Below are 24,513 nucleotides of genomic sequence, written 5' to 3'. Positions count from 1 at the left end.
CTCTATTTAAAAATATGAAAGGGGTTTATTTTTTCTTTCCTCCCTCAAATATTAGGATAATGTAGATTTAGTAGCTTTAAGACATATCATTGTGCTAATATATTTTAATGTCACGAAGTTTATTCATATGCTTTGTGAAATATCTAGAGTAAAACAAGATTATCTATCTATCTATCTATCTATCTATCTATCTATCTATCTATCTATCTATCTATCTATCTATCTATCCCCACACCCCCCTCTATCTATCTATCTATCTATCTATCTATCTATCTATCTATCTATCTATCTATCTGTGTTGTCTCCGTCTATCTCTCTGTCTCTCTATCTCTCTTGGTAATTGTAGATGCTTTGGTTGCCACAATGCTGTAGTTTCTGATACAATACCTGACAGTAACTCTTTTGCCAACAGAAGGCACACTCAAGAAATGGAACCCAGCAACCACACCAGAGTGACCGAATTCATCATGTTGGGCCTTTTTGACCATCCTCACCATCAGGGCCTGTTTTTTGCGCTCTTCTTGGGCATTTATATAGTTGTCCTGATGGGCAATTCTTTGATCATTGTGGCTGTGGTCCTCCACCCACCACTGCACACCCCCATGTACTTCCTCATCGCCAATTTAGCTACAGTCGACATTCTGTGCACTTCCTCGGTTCTGCCCCAAATGCTGAAAAACCTGATGCAGGAGACGCAAACTATCTCCTTTGGGGGCTGCATTGCCCAGCTCTTTTTCTTCACTTTCTCTGCCGGGACGGAACTTGTATTGCTCACTGTCATGTCATATGACCGGTACGTAGCCATCTGCCACCCCTTGCGCTATGCCCTCCTGATGAGCAAGAGAATTAGCATCAACTTAGCAGCAGGTGTCTGGATGCTGGGTGTCTTCAATTCGCTGGTGAACACCCTACTTGTGTTGCGCTTAGATTTCTGTGGGCCCAACCTGATCCAGCACTTCTTTTGTGAATTCCCAACCACGCTGGCACTTTCCTGCAGTTCCACCTACCTCAATGAAATTATGGTCTACATGGCTGACATCTGCCTGGCCATGGGGAACTTCTTGCTGACCGTCCTGTCCTACAGCTTCATCATCATCACCATCCTGAAAATCCAGAGTGCCAAAGGGAAGCAGAAAGCCTTCTCCACCTGCTCCTCCCACCTGCTCGTGGTCACCTTGTACTACTCCTCCATCTTCTACACCTACATCCAGCCGACCTCCAGTAACACTCTGGATAACAACAGGACGGCGGCTGTCATGTACACGCTGGTGACTCCCACCCTGAACCCCCTCATCTACAGTCTGCGCAATAAGCAGGTTAAAGTGGGTGTCCGGAAAATCTTTCCTTTCACACCGACACAATAATTATGCACAGGGTTCACCTGATTCTTACCTCTCTTGCTCCTTCCAAGCCAACTCAATGTGTGTGGGGGGTGTATTGTTGCAGAACTATGGACTTCAACAAACGTGAATTATATGACGGTACATTCACTTCTATGTATCTACAACATTTCACAGCAGCAGGAATGTGTATTACCGACACTGCTGTATCACACTGACCAGAGATCGGGCACTATTAACAGGAGTGGAACTGCGCTAAGTTGTGCTAGGTGGACTAATGCACATTGGAACCATATATTAAAGATATTTATGTACCTACTGAGATTCGAAATAATCACCCATGCTCTTAAAAATCATGGATTTCAATCGGCATCTGGAGTCCCGGTGCTTTTGAAAATAAAACCAGCCACCTAAATATACAAAAATAGCAGGCCCATTTTGTAGCAAGTTGCTTTGCATGCTGTCTCATCGAATCAGACTCTACAGATCTATTCCTTAATCAGTAAGCAGGGTAACAAAATAGATCTGGCCTTCTCACTTTTCTTGAACTTCCTTCAAGACATTAAAATCCCCAAACTTTCCAGTCAGAATGGTTGAGATGTGGACAGATCCTGTTCCATGTATCATTGATTCGGCTTAAAAAATAACAACAATTTAAGAGAATACAGTTTTATCTAATTATAAAGATAGGTATTCAACATTGGAATGTAGGTGGTTGGAGTCTTTTGTCTTCAAAAGACCTGTTCTGTGGACATGGACTAACCTAACCCAGTAATCTAATCCAAGTAATAAATATTGATTAAACCATAGTTTGCTGTTACAATAATATACAGGAGAATGAGGATGGATTTTTATTTTCAGTTATTGTAGCTGAGTCCTTTGATAACCACCATCACTACATATCAATTTAACCTTTTATTAAATTCCAAGAAAAAAGGCACAGACAAACAAAATCAATCAACAGAAATATTGAACACTAGAACTGGAAGGGACCTCAAGAGGTCATTGAGTTTAGTCCTCTGCCCTCATGGCAGGACCAAGCAGCATCTAGACCATCCTTGATAGATGTCTGTCTAAGGGTACGTCTACACTACAGAGTTAGTTCGAACTAACTTAGTTCGAATTAGTTAATTCGAACTAAGCTAATTCGAACTAACGCGTCTAGAACTAAAAACTAGTTCGAATTAGCGTTTTGCTAATTCGAACTAGCAAGTCCGCATTGAGTGGACCCTGAACAGGGCTTAAGGATGGCCGGAAGCAGTGCCGGCAGGGCATCAGAGGAGGACTTAGAGCGTGGAGATGCTGTCTCAGGCTAGCCGAAGGCTGCGCTTAAAGGGACCCGACCCCCACCCCAGACAGACAGTTCTCAGGGGTGCTCCGCTTGAAAACCAGTCCTGGCTTGGAGTGCCCGGAGTGCCCACACTGGGCACATCACGCCACTCAGCCATCAGACCGGCTGCACTTGCCGCAGGCTGCCATCTGGGGAGAGGGGACAATTGGGGGGCTGCAGGAGAGCTTCCACCCCCAGAAGCCCGCAGAGCCAGCCCAGTCCTCCCCATCGGGGGCTCGTACCCCATTCCTCCCTCACCTCCTTCCACTTACCCTTCCCTAGCCCCCCTTCCTGATGTACAAAATAAAGAAAACGTGTGGTCAAAAATAGAATCTCTCTTTATTGAACAAAACTGGGGGAGACTGGGAAAAGGAGGTGGGAGAGGGGAAGAGAAAGGCTGGAAGAGGGGAGGGCAACTAACATGATCAGGGGTTGGGAACAGGTCCCAGATGAAGAGAGGCTACAGAGACTGGGACTGTTCAGCTTAGAAAAGAGGAGATGGAGGGGGGACAGGATAGAGGTCTCTAAAAGCAGGGGTTGGATGGAGAGGGTGCATACAGAAAAGTTCTTCATGAGTTCCCATAAAGAAGGACTAGAGGACACCAAAGGAAAGGAATGGGTAGCAAGCTTCAAACTAGTAAGAGAAAGTTGTTCTTCCCAAAGCAAATAGTCAACCTGTGGAACTCCTTGCTGCAGGAGGCTGTGAAGGCTAGAACTAGAACAGAGTTTAAAGGGAAGTGAGATCAAGTCATGGAGGTTGGGTCCATGGAGTAGTCTTAGCCAGGGGGTAGGAGTGGTGTCCCTGCCCAAAGTTTGTGGAAGGCTGGAGAGGGATGGCACGAGACAAATGGCTTGGTCACTGTCTTCAGTCCATCCCCTCCAGGGTCCCTAGGGTTGGCCACTGTCGGCAGACAGGCTACTGGGCTAGATGGACCTTTGGTCTGACCCAGGACGGCCATTGTAAGCTCAGGGCTCAGGGTCGGGGGTCTCGGTGGACCCCCTTGATTTTCATGCACACCTTGAGCTGCACACAGGGTGGCCAGGCTGGCAGCTCTCCTGCCCTAGACGGCCTCCTGCTCTCCTGCCCTAGACGGCCACTTTCCTGTGCCTAGTACGGAGATCGTGGACGAGGTCCACGATGTCTGCACTAGCCCAGGAAGGTGCCCGCCTCTTGCGGTCCCGGGCAAGCTCCCGGAAGCCGCCAGCCTGGTCCCGGGAAGAAGGGGTGGGCTGGGGGACATCGGGTGGGTGGCTCTGTGCCGTGCCAGGTGCAGGGTCTGCTGGCTGGGTGCTGGCAGGCTTGCACCTGGCACGGGCACTGTAGCCAGCCCGTGCCCCTTTAAGCGGTCCGGGGCCGGGAGGGGGGCATAGAGTTTCCCTGGTGTTGGCCAGAGTGGCCACCAGGGAAACCTGGGGAGGGCTAGCCTCCCACTAGTTCGAATTAAGGGGCTACACACCCCTTAATTCGAACTAGTAAGTTCGAACTAGGCTTAATCCTCGTAAAATGAGGTTTTCCTAGTTCGAACTAAGCGCTCCGTTAGTTCGATTTAAATTCGAACTAGCGGAGCGCTAGTGTAGCGCCTATGAATGTTAGTTCGAACTAACGTCCGTTAGTTCGAACTAACATTGTAGTGTAGACATACCCCATGTGTGTTAGTTTCCTTATAGATACATAATGACACTGACCATCCGTAATAACACTAGTTGAGCTCTGTGGACGAAAAGCCCTCTCCTAAAGCTAGTGATTATTAATAGTCGCTTTTTGAAAGAATGATGTCCCCAATAAACATACATACAGAACGTTTCAGTAAGATTTGGTGATCTTTGCAATAAGGAAAAGGGCCATTTCTGTGCGTATCTGTTTGTTTTTCCTGCACAGCCCACATTGGAGTAATTATTCTGAATTGCTCTGGGGAAACACAGCCCCATGGCAATCTGTATATTAGGCTGGAAACTCATCTTAGCTTAACCCCTCTTACGCACTCAGCAGATGAACTGTGATTGCCGTAAGGGATGCGTACAGGATGTGGAGACTGTGGTAGAGTGGGAAACACCCCAAGTACTGTTACACAGCAGATCCATAATTTCACAAGATTTCTAAGCAGAATCTTCCTCTAGCAAGAGGGTGTTGGAGAAGAGGAGCAGCAGCCAGACCCAGCATGTGAGCATGTACGTAGCTGCCAAAACTGTTAGCTACTTAATGTGTTGAAACAACAATAAGTCCTGTGACACCTTATAGACTTAACAGATTTGTTGGAGCATAAGCTTTTGTGGGCAAAGACTCAGTTTGTCAGATGCATGTCGTGGCAATTCCAGAGGCAGGTGTAAATATACAGGCACATGAAAAGAAGGGAGTACCAATCAAGAGGAAGGCCGGAGATAAAGAGGTCAATTCAGCCAGGGAGGATGTGTCCCACTTCCAGCAGCTGATGTGGTGGCGTGAACACGGAGAGAAGAGAAACTGCTTTTGTAGCTGGCTGGCCATTCACAGTCTTTGTTCAATCCTAAATTGATTGTGTCAAATTTGCAAATGAATTGTAGCTCTGGGGTTTCTCTGTGAAGTCTTTTAATGTGCTAAGCAAGGAACTGAAGGAGATGTGCCAGTGCTAGTGAAGCCAATGAAACAAATTACCCTTCAATTCTACTATAACCCATTTGTCCCCTTACGGAGCAGTTAGCTCATTCAGGTTGCCTCTTCTTTTTTAATTTATTTTGATTACACTCAGAAAGGAACCTCTGCTTTGCCTGGCACTGCACTGAGACTGCTTTACATTTGAAAAATATTTTTTCCTATTGACAAGTTTCAATATAGATAGACAGAGAGACAGACAGACAAGGTGTGGGGATGGAGAGAGCGAGCGAATGAACGATATGGATGGATGGGTGGATAGATGGATAGGTAGACAGACAGACAGACAGATAGATGCAATGTTGCATTCTTGCAGTGCCCAATGCCTGCTATTTAAAATGAAATCAAAATATCTTAATTGCCTGTAGTGCATGTGGTATAATGGAGAGACACACAGTCTGTGTTCCAGTTGTCAAGATGCTAGTTTTCATAGACCTACTACGTGCTGAGAAGGACGAATTCTGCCAGTGTGTTTTTCACATGCCCCATGTGTGTATGAAGATGGGAATACAATCTTCAGTAACCGTTACATTTTGGAAGGAGGACCATTTGATCGGGCATGGTGAAAGGAACATTGGCTTAGATCCTCCCATTGTATAAATTATTGTAACTTCAAATACGTCAACTGCGAGATTGTAATTTACATAAATCGTAGAGCTGTCCCCTGGCTGTTTACTGTAATACCTAGCACCTCTACCAGTTCCTTTCCCAGCATAGTGTCACCCTTTAAGAATACTTTAAAGGAGAGAATTTGAAAGTCCCAAGGAAAACGTAGGTATCCAACTTCAGCTGGAGTCAGCGGAAGTCGGGCATCTAACCCTGCGTCTTTCAAAATCGCCCTCGATTTCCTTCTAGACACAGTTAAAAGCATTTTTATCAGCTATTATGATTGAATCCTGGATCTACCATTATTCGGTGTTTTCCTGATGCTGCAGCTCATAGAGTCATAACAATAGGGTTTCCATTGGAGGGGGAAAAAGTTTTTTCTAGCTTCACAGTTTCACAGAAAAAGCTGGAAAGTGTGACAGCAGTGTAATGCAAATACTCAACCCCTCTCCCCAATGCCCCCCCCCCCCTCCCGAGGGCAAGGAAACAGATCTTAAGATGTGTTAATCTAAAGAGTTTGGTAAGTCTTGGGGAGCCGACTGGTGATTGTTTCTGTTTTTGAGGTGGGTGCTGCTGTAGTTGTCACCCCTGTTTAACCCCCACTGGTTTGGAAATTAGTTTGAGAACCATTGTCTGGTTGTGGACTGGCTTGTTTGACATAGGCAAATGACTGAGATAATCCCACTTGCAGTTGCTGTAAGTGACAGTGCTTCCCAGGGAGTGGGTCTCTGCATGGGCAGTGCCCTTCTTGCCTGGCATGTTGAAGGCAGCTGGAATTTCATCATTTATTTTAATGTGACCACAAAGACCTCCTTAGATCAGGTCAGATTGTTTCTCTTCAGAAAATATTGACAAAGCAATTTAAAAAAACACTGTTTCTGTTTCTGTGGAGATTTTCCACTGAACATTTTGAATTTTCTTCCAAAACAAAATCAAATTCTGAAATATTTCTGCCAAACATTGAAATATTTTGATTAAAAACTGAGAATGCTTCTGAAATGTCATCCATGTGCCTTGTGGAAGTTGTAGTTTGATGGCCTCTTTCTCTTCGGTAGGCTGGACTCCCTGAAAGGACAGGGAGTGGTCCTGTAGCACCTTAGAGACCAACAAATATATATATAGCATCACGCACTCTTCATGGGCAACACCCACTTCCTCATATGAGCAGAGTCGTTATTTTCGAAGTTACAGATTAACATGACTACCCCTCTGAAAGGACGGAGTCACTCATGGGTCCCTCATGAGAGGTGAAGTCCAGCAGAGGTGCTGAGCTAACACTAGAATGTAGAAGCATGAGGTGCCTGAACGAAAACTCCCATGAGGCCCTGCGGCAGCCTTTCAGGATCAAAATATTTTAATTTTGGTCTCAGCTTCTGCAGAAAACTGGATTTTGACAGGATTGAGGGCTTTCAAAACCTTGAGGGGAAAAAAATTAAAGTTTTCTGCAGAGTTCAGCCACTTTGAAAGGGCACTTACATGATGTTGAAATCCTATTTGGCCCTAAAAACACATTTGGCAAACAGTGGATGGGGCTTCTATCAGTAACATGTGCCTGTATCGGTGTGGCTTCTCCCTCCCCTTCAGTGAAACCATCTATGAAGGTACAAGCAGCGTTTGTAGATAGAATAGAGAAATTTGCCAGCTCAGCTATGTCCGTCAGGGCTCACGCCTCACCGTATATCTGGTCCCTCAGGGCTGTGCTGGTTGAACTGTGCAGTATACAACAGGCCTTGAGTGCAGACTAGGCCTTGAGTGCAGGAGTAAAAGTGCCATGGTGAGCATCCTGTTGACCTCAATTGGGCCACTCACTGTTTAAGTGTAAACCAGCCCAGACTCAAACTACGAATTGAACTCAGATTTTTTTCCCCAATGAGTTAAAAAACAGTTTAATTTGAGGTGGCAGGAGAAGGGTGGAGCCCTAACTCTGCTGCTAGGAATTGTTCAGATATCGCGGTTCTCATTTCACGCTGCTTGGCTGACGGTGCAGACAAAATCCAGCCCTCAGGGACTATGCAGGGAGTATTGTTCACTGTGTGTTATGAGAAAAACAGCGAGGAGTCCTGTGGCACCATAAAGACTAACACATTTGTTTGGGTAGAAGTGTTGGTGGGCTGGAACTCCCTGCGTCAGACGAAGGGCTGCTTAGTTAGTCAACTAAAAACGCCAAGAATTTGGTTTGTGCCAAACACTAGAGAGGGCACACGAGTACTGCACCTTTTGTGAGCGGTGGTTGGGAGGAAGAATATTTAGTTTCAAAACATGGCTGTGTTTTTGAGACAAAAACTTCGACACAAATATTTTTATTTTATTTTGTACTAGCAGAAATACCCTGCTTCGCCCGGGGAAAATATAGTAAAAGGTGTGGTAAATGAACTACATAAATTACTGTAACATCACATACTTTACTGGAAATACTTTTTCTTTTATCATACTACTTTAAAAAATTAACATAGCTAGTGCTGTGCTTGCAAAACGCATTGCCTAGTGGAGAACAGATGAAGTACTTAGTTCGTAACCATAGGGAAAGGATCTCAGTTACCGTTTATGTGACACGCTTAACAGAAGAGTCAGCAAATGCCTATGATCAGGCGCTACTAAAAGCTAATTATTGGTGGACCCAATTGGGGCTCTGGGGGAGCCGGGGGACTGATTTTGAGATATAACCAATCCAGTTATTTAAGTTAGGAAATCAGTAATATCTGTTCAAAATTTCGTGTTTCCCAGGAAATGCCTATGATCAGGTGCTACTAAAAGCTAACTAGTGGCCCAATTGGGGCTCTGGGAGACCTGATTTCGAGATATAACCAATCCAGGTATTGAAGTTAGGAAATCAGTAGAATCTGTGCAAAATTTTGTGTTTCTATGATCAGGTGCTAGTAAAAGCTAATTATCAATGGGCCCAATTGGGATTCTGGGGGAACCGGGGGAACCTATTTCGAGATATAACCAATCCAGCTATTCAAGTCAGGAAATCAGTAGTATCCATTCAAAATGTGGTGTTTCTAGCTCTGACCATTTCAGAGATCTTTCTGGACAAACAAACAAACGTATGGAAATATTTATAAGATTATTTGGGCGCATCTTTTGCTTTTGTTTCAATTCGTCAGAGAGAGAAAAAATAGCCCATTTTTTCCCTGTGGAAAATGGGGTGGGGGGGCAGTGAAAAATAACCTCAGTCACCCCCAAAATCAAACATTTATTTCTCTCCACCAAAAAAACCAACAAAACTGTACTTTTAAAACTTGCAGGTTGTGTCTAGACTGTCAAGTTTTTCTGCAAAATCATCTGCTTTTGCGGAAAAAATTGCCAGCTGTCTACACTGGCCGCTTGAATTTCCTCAAAAGCACTGACGATCTCATGTAAGATTGTCAGTGCTTTTGCAGAAATACTATGCTGCTCCCATTCGGGCAAAAGTCTTTTTCTGAAAAACTTTTGCACAAAAGGGCCAGTGTAGACAGCAGAGATTTGTTTTCCACAAAAAAAGCCCCGATTGCAAAAAGTGCTTTTGCGGAAAAGCGTCCTGCCAATCTAGACGCGCTTTTCCAAAAATGCTTTTAACGGAAAAGTTTTCTGTTAAAAGCATTTCCGGAAAATCATGGCAGTGTAGACGTAGCCGCAGAGTATATCTATAAACACACACACACACCATTTTGGTCAGCTCTAATCATTGCTATCAAAAGAAAGTGTGATCCCTACTAATGACCATTTGAGTTAATGGGGACTGAGGGTATTAGGGCTAGAGAGGTGCACATAACAGATAGGGGAGCACAGCCATTAAATAAAATAAAATAAAATAGTTTAACCCTAATTGCAAATGACTTTTTCAGAATGTCTGGCACATTAGAAACATTAGGGAAAAATCATTTTGGGGTGGTGCTATGAGCTTTTTTGTTTATTTCCTGAACTGTTTAATTCTGCACATTTTTAATAAAAACAAAGGAATCATAGAACCATAGAATCCCAGAACTGGAAGGGACCTTGAGAGGTCATCGGGTCCAGTCCCCTGCCCTTACGGCAGCACCAAACACTGTCTAGACCATCCCTGACCGAGGTCTGTCTATTAGATCTATTCCTCCAACATATCGTACATACAGCGGCTTCCCCGATAGTATCAGTTGCCTTTGAAATTAGACATTCCATTTTTTTTCTGTTTCTTTGGGTTTTCGCTCCACAGATCTCTTGCCTCCGTTCATTTCCCATTGGAATTAATTGTTTACCCTGAATTCTCCTTTGGGCTGGTAATAAGACTGTTCCAATAGCTTTGTGGGTCCCCCCCCCCCTTTTGAAACATAGAATCCTAGAACACTAGGACTGGAAGGGACTTCAAGAGGTCATGGAGTCCAGTCCCCTGCCCTCATGGCAGGACCCAGCACTGTCTAACTCATCCCAGACAGGTGTCTGTCCAACCTGCTCTTAAATATCTTCAGTGATGGAGATTCCACAACCTGCCTAGGCAATTTATTCTGGTGTTTAACCACCCTGACAGGTAGGAACTTTTTCCTAATGTCCAACCTCAACCTCCCTTGGTGCAGTTTAAGTCCATTGCTTCTTGTCCTACCCTCAGAGGCCAAGGAGAACCATTTTTCTCCCTCTTCCTTGTAACACCTTATTAGGTGGTTAAAACCCCCTATTGTGTCCCCGCTCAGTCTTCTCTTTTCTAAACTAAACAAGCCCAATTCTTTCAGTCTTCCCTCATAGCTCATGTTCTCTAGACTTTTAATCATTCTTGTTGCTCTTCTCTGGACCCTCTCCAATTTCTCCACATATTTCTTGAAATGCGGTGCCCGGAACTGGATACAATACTCCAACTGAGGCCTAATCAGTGCAGAGTAGAGCGGAAGAATGACTCCTCGTGTCTTGCTCACAGCACTCCTGTTAATGCGCCCCAGAGTCATGTTTATTTGGGTTTTTTGTCGGTGGTGGGTTTTTTGCAAAAGTGTTACATGGTTGACTCAGATTTGGGGAAATGAATGTCTGGATTAGAGCTCAGACTGATGTCGAAGGTGTGTCCCATCGATTCCCAGCCATCTCGTGGGTGATGCGTGAGACCCACACATGATTCCCCACAGTGGAGTAGAGACTGAATCAGTGAGCAACTGTTTATCCGCACGTGTCCTTCCTCTGGCATTATTGTTGCTGCTGATCTATTTTGTCTAGATCTACTCTATGCCTGAGAGTGCCCATCAAATGAAGAAGTGGGTTTCACCCACCAAAACTCCTTATCCTATATATTTATTTTTGTTAGTCTCTAAGGGTACGTCTACACTAGCCCCCTAGTTCGAACTAGGGAGGCTAATGAGGATAAATCCCTTAGTTCGAATTAACAGTTAAACCTCATGAGGTTTAAACCTAATGAGGTTTAACTGTTAATTCGAACTAAGGGGTTTATCTCAGAATCGTGCTTCTCTGCCGCGTGTAGACGCGGGCAGTTATTTCGGGCTAGGCAATTTCCAAAATGGCGACCGGCCAGGAACATGCTAATCAAGTGAGGGATATTTAAATCCCACACTTCATTAGCAATTTCTGTCACCCTCATTAGCCTCCCTAGTTCAAACTAGGGCGCTAGTGTAAACGTACCCTTAGGTGCCACAGGACCACGCGTTTTTTTTTATATATTTGAGAGAGTTTGTGAGGGAGCGACTCTGTTCATCCATCTGTTTGTTCAAGAACTCCTCCTGAATGGTACAAGGTAGGCCCACTGAATCAGAAGCTTCCTCTTCTCCAAACTTAAAGCACGGTCAGAGTTTGGTTGTATCGGGACAATGGGACACGCCTGGAATCCAACTGTTTTTCAGAACATGGAAAGGGAGGGGGTGCCCACAGGGGGGCAGCACGGGTGTCAGAAATGGGGACCGGGAGAGCTATAACCCCATTGGCACAGCGGGATGGAGGTAAGCTTCCTGCACACTGCTCTGTGAAGCAAGGTCCCTACCACAGGCAGAACCAGGGAGCTGTCCTCTGGCCAGTGCAGCTCCCGATGCATCCAGCCCTGAGACGTCTGCCACCCAGGGAGTGCAGCCTTCACCACAGGGAGCCACCACTCAGGAAGTGCTGCCCTAACCAGCTCCTCCACACCTGCCCCCGCACACCAAGACCCCAGCCCTGAGCCCTTCCTCACCAGCAAATCTTCTCTTCAGCCCCTCCACACATGGCAACCCCCTGCCCTGAGTTCCTCTGTACCCCCAATCCTGAGTTCTGCACCCCCATCCTCAGTCCCCTGCCTGGATCCCTCTTCAACACCCAAAACCTGATTCCAACACCTCACCCCAACCCTGACTCCTTTACCCCATACACCCCAGCCCCGCCTCCCCCACAAATCCTGCCTCCTGCTCCTACACACAACCCCAAGCCCTGACCCCCTCCACACCCCATCCCTCTCTTCTGTACCCCCCTCCCCCACACCCTCATTCCCCTGCCCTTAAGGACCCAAGCAATGCTGGGTAACTGTTCTAGTAATTAAATATGCACGGGGCAAGGACTCTGGGTGTCCCCATCTATGTGTCCTCCACACATACCATATTCTTCCTCTGGCCCAGTGACCAGTAAAGTGGAACAGCTTCCACAGGGGAGACAGTGAAAGCACCATCCCAACACCCCATAGCCTGGCGGTTGGGGAACTTGCGGAGGAAGGAAGCCGTGCTGGAGGTCTGATCATGAGTCTTCTCTATTTCAGTTGGGTGCTCTGTGTAGAAGTGCCTACCCCACTACCTCTGGCTCTCCAGCTTTGTGAATGGAGCCAATATCTGTCCCACAATATTAGCATGTGTATAGTCAGAACTGGTCAAATGAACCATTTAGAAGTGTCCCCAGTTTATTTTATTTTCAATTAGAACAATCAGCCTAAAGTGTGAACTACTTTGGTTGACCCAAATCTGAACTTTTTCAGTTAAAAAAAAAAAAGTTTGGATCATAAAATTCCACCCAGCTCTATTCAGGACTTAAAGACCTGGTATCTCATGGGTCGGTGTGTGTCCTGTATCATTCTCAATAACTGAGCCATAAATGATAAGGCTGAGAGTTTCAAAGGCCTCTCGGTTGAGCTATTTCAAATTTTTCAGATAAAACATTTTCCTATTGAAATAAAATTAGGGATGTCAAATTATTAAAAGATTCATCATGATGAATAATTAGATTAAAATATAATCACAATTAATCAGTGTTACAATCAGACTAATAATACAATGCCATTTGTTTAAATATTTTGGATGTTTTCTACATTTTCAAATATACTGATTTTAATTACAACACAGAGTACAAAGTGCTTAGTACGTTATTATTTTTATTACAAATTTTTGCACTGAAAAGGTAAACCAAATAAATTGCATTTTTCAATTAACCTTATACAAGTAAACAATGTAAAATGTAAAATATAAATGTAAAATATAAAACAATGTACAGGCAGTCCCCGGGTTATGTACAAGATAGGGACTGTAGGTTTGTTCTTAAGTTGAATCTGTATGTAAGTCGGAACTGGCGTCCAGATTCAGCCGCTGCTGAAACTGACCGCCAGTTCTGACTTACATACAGATTCAACTTAAGAACTCCAAGCTTCCCCAAGTCAGCTGCTGCTGAAACTGATCAGCGGCTGATTCCAGGAAGCCTGGGGCAGAGCAACTCTGCCTCGGGCTTCCTGTAGTCAGCGCTGGTCAGTTTCAGCAGCGGCTGACTTGGGGACGCCTGGGGCAGAGCAGCTGGGGTGCTGCTGGGTTGCTCCAGTAGCACCGCTCCTCGGCGCTACTGGACCAACCCAGCAGCACCCCAGCTGCTCTGCCCCAGGCGTCCTGATTCAGCCACTGCTGAAACTGACCAGTAGCGGCTGAATCAGGACCTGGGGCAGAGCAGCTGGGGTGCTGCCGGGTTGGTCCAGTAGTGCCCAGAGCGGCCCTGCAGGACCAATCGGCAGCGCCCCAGCTGCTCTTCCCCAGGGTCCAAAACAAAAGCCTGGTCTGCTGGGGGGGGCACACTAGCTGCGCCCCCCCCCCAGCAGACCAGGGACATGGGGAGCAGAGCCGCAGTGGCAGCGGGGTGCCGCGCCTCTGAGGCTTTGCTCTGGCAAAGTCTCACAGGCGCGGGACCCCGCCGCGACTGCGGCTTCAGTCCCAGTGCCTGTGGTCTGCTGGGGACGGTCCCCAGCAGACCACAGGCACCGGGACTGAAGCCGCAGCAGCGGCGGGTTTCCGTGCTTCTGAGGCTTTGCTCTGGCAAAGCCTCAGAAGCGCGGGAACCTGCCCGGTGCCCTTGGTCTGCTGGAGACGGTCTCCAGCAGACCAGGGGCGCCGGAGCAGCTTAAGAACGGGGCTTTCTCGCCCCGGAGCTCGCAGGTAGCAATCCGCCATCTCGACCTCCGGGGCGAGAAAGCCCCGTTCGTAAGTGCGGATCCGACATAAGTCGGATCCGCGTAAGTTGGGGACTGCCTGTAAATCTTTATAGCCTACAAGTCCACTCAGTCCTATTTCTTGTTCGGTCAATTGCTCAGATGAGTTTGTTTACATTTGCGGGTGATAATGCTTAGCATATCTGGTATATAAATACCTGGCAATGCCAGCTACAAAAGTACCATTGAATGCCTCTTCTCACTTTCAGCTGACATGGTAAATAAGAAGCATATTGTATCATCTTAATGTCCTTTGAAGAAAAAAAAAGGTTCAGTCTGAGTAAAATTTGAGCTGTCAAAATATGTTTAAATAAAATTTGTTTTAGTTAGACACCCACACACAGAGGTTAAAATTGAAAAATGTCCAAACTTCACACAATAAATAGAGAAAATTAAAATTTCATTTTTCCATTTTAATTCAGGATTAAAACAAATGCCAAAACCACAGACTAGAGAAGTTGCAGCAACCAGACCTTCATCCTCAACAGTCTCCAGAGCTCCAGAAATGGAGAACCAAAGCGTTGTGACCACATTCATCATGGTAGGACTCTCCAGTGACACCCAACTGCAGGTCTTACTCTTCGTCCTTTTCCTCTCCATCTACATCATTGCTCTACTTGGCAATTTACTCATCATGGCTGCCGTCCTTTCCAGTTCTAAGCTGCAGAGACCCATGTACTTTTTCCTCTTCCATTTGGCCGTAGTGGACATCATCTGCACCTCCACCATCATCCCCCAAATGCTGGGGAACCTAGTGGTGGTCAGGAAATCTATCTCTTACCCAGGGTGTATGGCCCAGCTCTACTTCTTCACTTGGTGTTTGGGGGTAGAGATGGTGCTCTTCACCGTCATGGCTTACGACCGCTATGTGGCTGTTTGCCATCCTTTGCGCTACAGCATCATGATGAACAAGACCACGTGCATGGGCCTGTCTGCCCTCGTGATGGTCATTGCTGTGGTCAACGCTTTGGTGCACACGGGCCTCGTCCTGCAGCTGACCTTCTGCGGGCCCAACATTATTAACCATTTCTTCTGTGAGATCCCATCTCTGCTGGTTCTCTCCTGCACCTCAGTGCGAATAAATGAGGTCATGTTCTTCACAGCAGACATCTTCCTAGCTATGGGAGACTTCCTGCTGACCAGTGTCTCTTACTGCTTCATTGTCAGGGCCATCTTAAGGATCAAAACAACTGAAGGGAGGAGAAAAGCCTTCTCCACCTGCTCCTCCCACCTCATTGTGGTATCTCTTTATTACTCCGCTGTCATCTACACCTACATTCGCCCGGCCTCCAGTTACTCCTTCAACAAGGACAAGATCATTGCCACCTTGTACAGTCTGGTAACGCCGACTGTCAACCCTATCGTCTACACCCTTCGGAATAAAGATGTCAAGATGGCCATCAAGAAAATGCTTCCACGCCTTGGGAAATAGGTCAGGGTGGGACAAACCTTGGCAGGTTCGGTGGCAAGTCAGGAGTTTCAGTGTTGGCTTCACTATCGAAAAAGCTCATTCAGGTTGCCTCTTCTTTTTTAATTTATTTTGATTACACTCAGAAAGGAACCTCTGCTTTGCCTGGCACTGCACTGAGACTGCTTTACATTTGAAAAATATTTTTTCCTATTGACAAGTTTCAATATAGATAGACAGAGAGACAGACAGACAAGGTGTGGGGATGGAGAGAGCGAGCGAATGAACGATATGGATGGATGGGTGGATAGATGGATAGGTAGACAGACAGACAGACAGATAGATGCAATGTTGCATTCTTGCAGTGCCCAATGCCTGCTATTTAAAATGAAATCAAAATATCTTAATTGCCTGTAGTGCATGTGGTATAATGGAGAGACACACAGTCTGTGTTCCAGTTGTCAAGATGCTAGTTTTCATAGACCTACTACGTGCTGAGAAGGACGAATTCTGCCAGTGTGTTTTTCACATGCCCCATGTGTGTATGAAGATGGGAATACAATCTTCAGTAACCGTTACATTTTGGAAGGAGGACCATTTGATCGGGCATGGTGAAAGGAACATTGGCTTAGATCCTCCCATTGTATAAATTATTGTAACTTCAAATACGTCAACTGCGAGATTGTAATTTACATAAATCGTAGAGCTGTCCCCTGGCTGTTTACTGTAATACCTAGCACCTCTACCAGTTCCTTTCCCAGCATAGTGTCACCCTTTAAGAATACTTTAAAGGAGAGAATTTGAAAGTCCCAAGGAAAACGTAGGTATCCAACTTCAGCTGGAGTCAGCGGAAGTCGGGCATCTAACCCTGCGTCTTTCAAAATCGCCCTCGATTTCCTTCTAGACACAGTTAAAAGCATTTTTATCAGCTATTATGATTGAATCCTGGATCTACCATTATTCGGTGTTTTCCTGATGCTGCAGCTCATAGAGTCATAACAATAGGGTTTCCATTGGAGGGGGAAAAAGTTTTTTCTAGCTTCACAGTTTCACAGAAAAAGCTGGAAAGTGTGACAGCAGTGTAATGCAAATACTCAACCCCTCTCCCCAATGCCCCCCCCCCCCTCCCGAGGGCAAGGAAACAGATCTTAAGATGTGTTAATCTAAAGAGTTTGGTAAGTCTTGGGGAGCCGACTGGTGATTGTTTCTGTTTTTGAGGTGGGTGCTGCTGTAGTTGTCACCCCTGTTTAACCCCCACTGGTTTGGAAATTAGTTTGAGAACCATTGTCTGGTTGTGGACTGGCTTGTTTGACATAGGCAAATGACTGAGATAATCCCACTTGCAGTTGCTGTAAGTGACAGTGCTTCCCAGGGAGTGGGTCTCTGCATGGGCAGTGCCCTTCTTGCCTGGCATGTTGAAGGCAGCTGGAATTTCATCATTTATTTTAATGTGACCACAAAGACCTCCTTAGATCAGGTCAGATTGTTTCTCTTCAGAAAATATTGACAAAGCAATTTAAAAAAACACTGTTTCTGTTTCTGTGGAGATTTTCCACTGAACATTTTGAATTTTCTTCCAAAACAAAATCAAATTCTGAAATATTTCTGCCAAACATTGAAATATTTTGATTAAAAACTGAGAATGCTTCTGAAATGTCATCCATGTGCCTTGTGGAAGTTGTAGTTTGATGGCCTCTTTCTCTTCGGTAGGCTGGACTCCCTGAAAGGACAGGGAGTGGTCCTGTAGCACCTTAGAGACCAACAAATATATATATAGCATCACGCACTCTTCATGGGCAACACCCACTTCCTCATATGAGCAGAGTCGTTATTTTCGAAGTTACAGATTAACATGACTACCCCTCTGAAAGGACGGAGTCACTCATGGGTCCCTCATGAGAGGTGAAGTCCAGCAGAGGTGCTGAGCTAACACTAGAATGTAGAAGCATGAGGTGCCTGAACGAAAACTCCCATGAGGCCCTGCGGCAGCCTTTCAGGATCAAAATATTTTAATTTTGGTCTCAGCTTCTGCAGAAAACTGGATTTTGACAGGATTGAGGGCTTTCAAAACCTTGAGGGGAAAAAAATTAAAGTTTTCTGCAGAGTTCAGCCACTTTGAAAGGGCACTTACATGATGTTGAAATCCTATTTGGCCCTAAAAACACATTTGGCAAACAGTGGATGGGGCTTCTATCAGTAACATGTGCCTGTATCGGTGTGGCTTCTCCCTCCCCTTCAGTGAAACCATCTATGAAGGTACAAGCAGCGTTTGTAGATAGAATAGAGAAATTTGCCAGCTCAGCTATGTCCGTCAGGGCTCACGCCTCACCGTATATCTGGTCCCTCAGGGCTGTGCTGGTTGAACTGTGCAGTATACAACAGGCCTTGAGTGCAGACTAGGCCTTGAGTGCAGGAGTAAAAGTGCCATGGTGAGCATCCTGTTGACCTCAATTGGGCCACTCACTGTTTAAGTGTAAACCAGCCCAGACTCAAACTACGAATTGAACTCAGATTTTTTTCCCCAATGAGTTAAAAAACAGTTTAATTTGAGGTGGCAGGAGAAGGGTGGAGCCCTAACTCTGCTGCTAGGAATTGTTCAGATATCGCGGTTCTCATTTCACGCTGCTTGGCTGACGGTGCAGACAAAATCCAGCCCTCAGGGACTATGCAGGGAGTATTGTTCACTGTGTGTTATGAGAAAAACAGCGAGGAGTCCTGTGGCACCATAAAGACTAACACATTTGTTTGGGTAGAAGTGTTGGTGGGCTGGAACTCCCTGCGTCAGACGAAGGGCTGCTTAGTTAGTCAACTAAAAACGCCAAGAATTTGGTTTGTGCCAAACACTAGAGAGGGCACACGAGTACTGCACCTTTTGTGAGCGGTGGTTGGGAGGAAGAATATTTAGTTTCAAAACATGGCTGTGTTTTTGAGACAAAAACTTCGACACAAATATTTTTATTTTATTTTGTACTAGCAGAAATACCCTGCTTCGCCCGGGGAAAATATAGTAAAAGGTGTGGTAAATGAACTACATAAATTACTGTAACATCACATACTTTACTGGAAATACTTTTTCTTTTATCATACTACTTTAAAAAATTAACATAGCTAGTGCTGTGCTTGCAAAACGCATTGCCTAGTGGAGAACAGATGAAGTACTTAGTTCGTAACCATAGGGAAAGGATCTCAGTTACCGTTTATGTGACACGCTTAACAGAAGAGTCAGCAAATGCCTATGATCAGGCGCTACTAAAAGCTAATTATTGGTGGACCCAATTGGGGCTCTGGGGGAGCCGGGGGACTGATTTTGAGATATAACCAATCCAGTTATTTAAGTTAGGAAATCAGTAATATCTGTTCAAAATTTCGTGTTTCCCAGGAAATGCCTATGATCAGGTGCTACTAAAAGCTAACTAGTGGCCCAATTGGGGCTCTGGGAGACCTGATTTCGAGATATAACCAATCCAGGTATTGAAGTTAGGAAATCAGTAGAATCTGTGCAAAATTTTGTGTTTCTATGATCAGGTGCTAGTAAAAGCTAATTATCAATGGGCCCAATTGGGATTCTGGGGGAACCGGGGGAACCTATTTCGAGATATAACCAATCCAGCTATTCAAGTCAGGAAATCAGTAGTATCCATTCAAAATGTGGTGTTTCTAGCTCTGACCATTTCAGAGATCTTTCTGGACAAACAAACAAACGTATGGAAATATTTATAAGATTATTTGGGCGCATCTTTTGCTTTTGTTTCAATTCGTCAGAGAGAGAAAAAATAGCCCATTTTTTCCCTGTGGAAAATGGGGTGGGGGGGCAGTGAAAAATAACCTCAGTCACCCCCAAAATCAAACATTTATTTCTCTCCACCAAAAAAACCAACAAAACTGTACTTTTAAAACTTGCAGGTTGTGTCTAGACTGTCAAGTTTTTCTGCAAAATCATCTGCTTTTGCGGAAAAAATTGCCAGCTGTCTACACTGGCCGCTTGAATTTCCTCAAAAGCACTGACGATCTCATGTAAGATTGTCAGTGCTTTTGCAGAAATACTATGCTGCTCCCATTCGGGCAAAAGTCTTTTTCTGAAAAACTTTTGCACAAAAGGGCCAGTGTAGACAGCAGAGATTTGTTTTCCACAAAAAAAGCCCCGATTGCAAAAAGTGCTTTTGCGGAAAAGCGTCCTGCCAATCTAGACGCGCTTTTCCAAAAATGCTTTTAACGGAAAAGTTTTCTGTTAAAAGCATTTCCGGAAAATCATGGCAGTGTAGACGTAGCCGCAGAGTATATCTATAAACACACACACACACCATTTTGGTCAGCTCTAATCATTGCTATCAAAAGAAAGTGTGATCCCTACTAATGACCATTTGAGTTAATGGGGACTGAGGGTATTAGGGCTAGAGAGGTGCACATAACAGATAGGGGAGCACAGCCATTAAATAAAATAAAATAAAATAGTTTAACCCTAATTGCAAATGACTTTTTCAGAATGTCTGGCACATTAGAAACATTAGGGAAAAATCATTTTGGGGTGGTGCTATGAGCTTTTTTGTTTATTTCCTGAACTGTTTAATTCTGCACATTTTTAATAAAAACAAAGGAATCATAGAACCATAGAATCCCAGAACTGGAAGGGACCTTGAGAGGTCATCGGGTCCAGTCCCCTGCCCTTACGGCAGCACCAAACACTGTCTAGACCATCCCTGACCGAGGTCTGTCTATTAGATCTATTCCTCCAACATATCGTACATACAGCGGCTTCCCCGATAGTATCAGTTGCCTTTGAAATTAGACATTCCATTTTTTTTCTGTTTCTTTGGGTTTTCGCTCCACAGATCTCTTGCCTCCGTTCATTTCCCATTGGAATTAATTGTTTACCCTGAATTCTCCTTTGGGCTGGTAATAAGACTGTTCCAATAGCTTTGTGGGTCCCCCCCCCTTTTGAAACATAGAATCCTAGAACACTAGGACTGGAAGGGACTTCAAGAGGTCATGGAGTCCAGTCCCCTGCCCTCATGGCAGGACCCAGCACTGTCTAACTCATCCCAGACAGGTGTCTGTCCAACCTGCTCTTAAATATCTTCAGTGATGGAGATTCCACAACCTGCCTAGGCAATTTATTCTGGTGTTTAACCACCCTGACAGGTAGGAACTTTTTCCTAATGTCCAACCTCAACCTCCCTTGGTGCAGTTTAAGTCCATTGCTTCTTGTCCTACCCTCAGAGGCCAAGGAGAACCATTTTTCTCCCTCTTCCTTGTAACACCTTATTAGGTGGTTAAAACCCCCTATTGTGTCCCCGCTCAGTCTTCTCTTTTCTAAACTAAACAAGCCCAATTCTTTCAGTCTTCCCTCATAGCTCATGTTCTCTAGACTTTTAATCATTCTTGTTGCTCTTCTCTGGACCCTCTCCAATTTCTCCACATATTTCTTGAAATGCGGTGCCCGGAACTGGATACAATACTCCAACTGAGGCCTAATCAGTGCAGAGTAGAGCGGAAGAATGACTCCTCGTGTCTTGCTCACAGCACTCCTGTTAATGCGCCCCAGAGTCATGTTTATTTGGGTTTTTTGTCGGTGGTGGGTTTTTTGCAAAAGTGTTACATGGTTGACTCAGATTTGGGGAAATGAATGTCTGGATTAGAGCTCAGACTGATGTCGAAGGTGTGTCCCATCGATTCCCAGCCATCTCGTGGGTGATGCGTGAGACCCACACATGATTCCCCACAGTGGAGTAGAGACTGAATCAGTGAGCAACTGTTTATCCGCACGTGTCCTTCCTCTGGCATTATTGTTGCTGCTGATCTATTTTGTCTAGATCTACTCTATGCCTGAGAGTGCCCATCAAATGAAGAAGTGGGTTTCACCCACCAAAACTCCTTATCCTATATATTTATTTTTGTTAGTCTCTAAGGGTACGTCTACACTAGCCCCCTAGTTCGAACTAGGGAGGCTAATGAGGATAAATCCCTTAGTTCGAATTAACAGTTAAACCTCATGAGGTTTAAACCTAATGAGGTTTAACTGTTAATTCGAACTAAGGGGTTTATCTCAGAATCGTGCTTCTCTGCCGCGTGTAGACGCGGGCAGTTATTTCGGGCTAGGCAATTTCCAAAATGGCGACCGGCCAGGAACATGCTAATCAAGTGAGGGATATTTAAATCCCACACTTCATTAGCAATTTCTGTCACCCTCATTAGCCTCCCTAGTTCAAACTAGGGCGCTAGTGTAAACGTACCCTTAGGTGCCACAGGACCACGCGTTTTTTTTTATATATTTGAGAGAGTTTGTGAGGGAGCGACTCTGTTCATCCATCTGTTTGTTCAAGAACTCCTCCTGAATGGTACAAGGTAGGCCCACTGAATCAGAAGCTTCCTCTTCTCCAAACTTAAAGCACGGTCAGAGTTTGGTTGTATCGGGACAATGGGACACGCCTGGAATCCAACTGTTTTTCAGAACATGGAAAGGGAGGGGGTGCCCACAGGGGGGCAGCACGGGTGTCAGAAATGGGGACCGGGAGAGCTATAACCCCATTGGCACAGCGGGATGGAGGTAAGCTTCCTGCACACTGCTCTGTGAAGCAAGGTCCCTACCACAGGCAGAACCAGGGAGCTGTCCTCTGGCCAGTGCAGCTCCCGATGCATCCAGCCCTGAGACGTCTGCCACCCAGGGAGTGCAGCCTTCACCACAGGGAGCCACCACTCAGGAAGTGCTGCCCTAACCAGCTCCTCCACACCTGCCCCCGCACACCAAGACCCCAGCCCTGAGCCCTTCCTCACCAGCAAATCTTCTCTTCAGCCCCTCCACACATGGCAACCCCCTGCCCTGAGTTCCTCTGTACCCCCAATCCTGAGTTCTGCACCCCCATCCTCAGTCCCCTGCCTGGATCCCTCTTCAACACCCAAAACCTGATTCCAACACCTCACCCCAACCCTGACTCCTTTACCCCATACACCCCAGCCCCGCCTCCCCCACAAATCCTGCCTCCTGCTCCTACACACAACCCCAAGCCCTGACCCCCTCCACACCCCATCCCTCTCTTCTGTACCCCCCTCCCCCACACCCTCATTCCCCTGCCCTTAAGGACCCAAGCAATGCTGGGTAACTGTTCTAGTAATTAAATATGCACGGGGCAAGGACTCTGGGTGTCCCCATCTATGTGTCCTCCACACATACCATATTCTTCCTCTGGCCCAGTGACCAGTAAAGTGGAACAGCTTCCACAGGGGAGACAGTGAAAGCACCATCCCAACACCCCATAGCCTGGCGGTTGGGGAACTTGCGGAGGAAGGAAGCCGTGCTGGAGGTCTGATCATGAGTCTTCTCTATTTCAGTTGGGTGCTCTGTGTAGAAGTGCCTACCCCACTACCTCTGGCTCTCCAGCTTTGTGAATGGAGCCAATATCTGTCCCACAATATTAGCATGTGTATAGTCAGAACTGGTCAAATGAACCATTTAGAAGTGTCCCCAGTTTATTTTATTTTCAATTAGAACAATCAGCCTAAAGTGTGAACTACTTTGGTTGACCCAAATCTGAACTTTTTCAGTTAAAAAAAAAAAAGTTTGGATCATAAAATTCCACCCAGCTCTATTCAGGACTTAAAGACCTGGTATCTCATGGGTCGGTGTGTGTCCTGTATCATTCTCAATAACTGAGCCATAAATGATAAGGCTGAGAGTTTCAAAGGCCTCTCGGTTGAGCTATTTCAAATTTTTCAGATAAAACATTTTCCTATTGAAATAAAATTAGGGATGTCAAATTATTAAAAGATTCATCATGATGAATAATTAGATTAAAATATAATCACAATTAATCAGTGTTACAATCAGACTAATAATACAATGCCATTTGTTTAAATATTTTGGATGTTTTCTACATTTTCAAATATACTGATTTTAATTACAACACAGAGTACAAAGTGCTTAGTACGTTATTATTTTTATTACAAATTTTTGCACTGAAAAGGTAAACCAAATAAATTGCATTTTTCAATTAACCTTATACAAGTAAACAATGTAAAATGTAAAATATAAATGTAAAATATAAAACAATGTACAGGCAGTCCCCGGGTTATGTACAAGATAGGGACTGTAGGTTTGTTCTTAAGTTGAATCTGTATGTAAGTCGGAACTGGCGTCCAGATTCAGCCGCTGCTGAAACTGACCGCCAGTTCTGACTTACATACAGATTCAACTTAAGAACTCCAAGCTTCCCCAAGTCAGCTGCTGCTGAAACTGATCAGCGGCTGATTCCAGGAAGCCTGGGGCAGAGCAACTCTGCCTCGGGCTTCCTGTAGTCAGCGCTGGTCAGTTTCAGCAGCGGCTGACTTGGGGACGCCTGGGGCAGAGCAGCTGGGGTGCTGCTGGGTTGCTCCAGTAGCACCGCTCCTCGGCGCTACTGGACCAACCCAGCAGCACCCCAGCTGCTCTGCCCCAGGCGTCCTGATTCAGCCACTGCTGAAACTGACCAGTAGCGGCTGAATCAGGACCTGGGGCAGAGCAGCTGGGGTGCTGCCGGGTTGGTCCAGTAGTGCCCAGAGCGGCCCTGCAGGACCAATCGGCAGCGCCCCAGCTGCTCTTCCCCAGGGTCCAAAACAAAAGCCTGGTCTGCTGGGGGGGGCACACTAGCTGCGCCCCCCCCCCAGCAGACCAGGGACATGGGGAGCAGAGCCGCAGTGGCAGCGGGGTGCCGCGCCTCTGAGGCTTTGCTCTGGCAAAGTCTCACAGGCGCGGGACCCCGCCGCGACTGCGGCTTCAGTCCCAGTGCCTGTGGTCTGCTGGGGACGGTCCCCAGCAGACCACAGGCACCGGGACTGAAGCCGCAGCAGCGGCGG

At 45.7% G+C, this 24,513-nt stretch overlaps 2 protein-coding genes across 2 annotated transcripts; both read left to right on the top strand.

Annotated features, from left to right (window-relative positions):
* Nucleotides 1–201: 201 nt before the first annotated feature.
* Nucleotides 202–1,364, top strand: LOC102460853 (olfactory receptor 13G1-like). The gene is made up of 2 exons (XM_089774381.1): nt 202–243; nt 420–1,364. The coding sequence occupies exon 2, from the start codon at nt 429–431 to the stop codon at nt 1,362–1,364; it is 936 nt and encodes a 311-aa protein (XP_089630507.1). The 5' UTR covers nt 202–243; nt 420–428.
* A 13,415-nt stretch (nt 1,365–14,779) lies between these two features.
* Nucleotides 14,780–15,711, top strand: LOC102461581 (olfactory receptor 13G1-like). The gene has a single exon (XM_075912277.2). The coding sequence runs from the start codon at nt 14,785–14,787 to the stop codon at nt 15,709–15,711; it is 927 nt and encodes a 308-aa protein (XP_075768392.2). The 5' UTR covers nt 14,780–14,784.
* The last annotated feature ends 8,802 nt before the right edge of the window (nt 15,712–24,513 follow it).

This window comes from Pelodiscus sinensis, chromosome 30, assembly GCF_052426305.1.
Source record: "Pelodiscus sinensis isolate ZL-2025 chromosome 30, ASM5242630v1, whole genome shotgun sequence".
NCBI classification, from domain to species: Eukaryota; Metazoa; Chordata; order Testudines; family Trionychidae; genus Pelodiscus; species Pelodiscus sinensis.
This window is presented reverse-complemented; position numbering and strand designations above follow the sequence as displayed.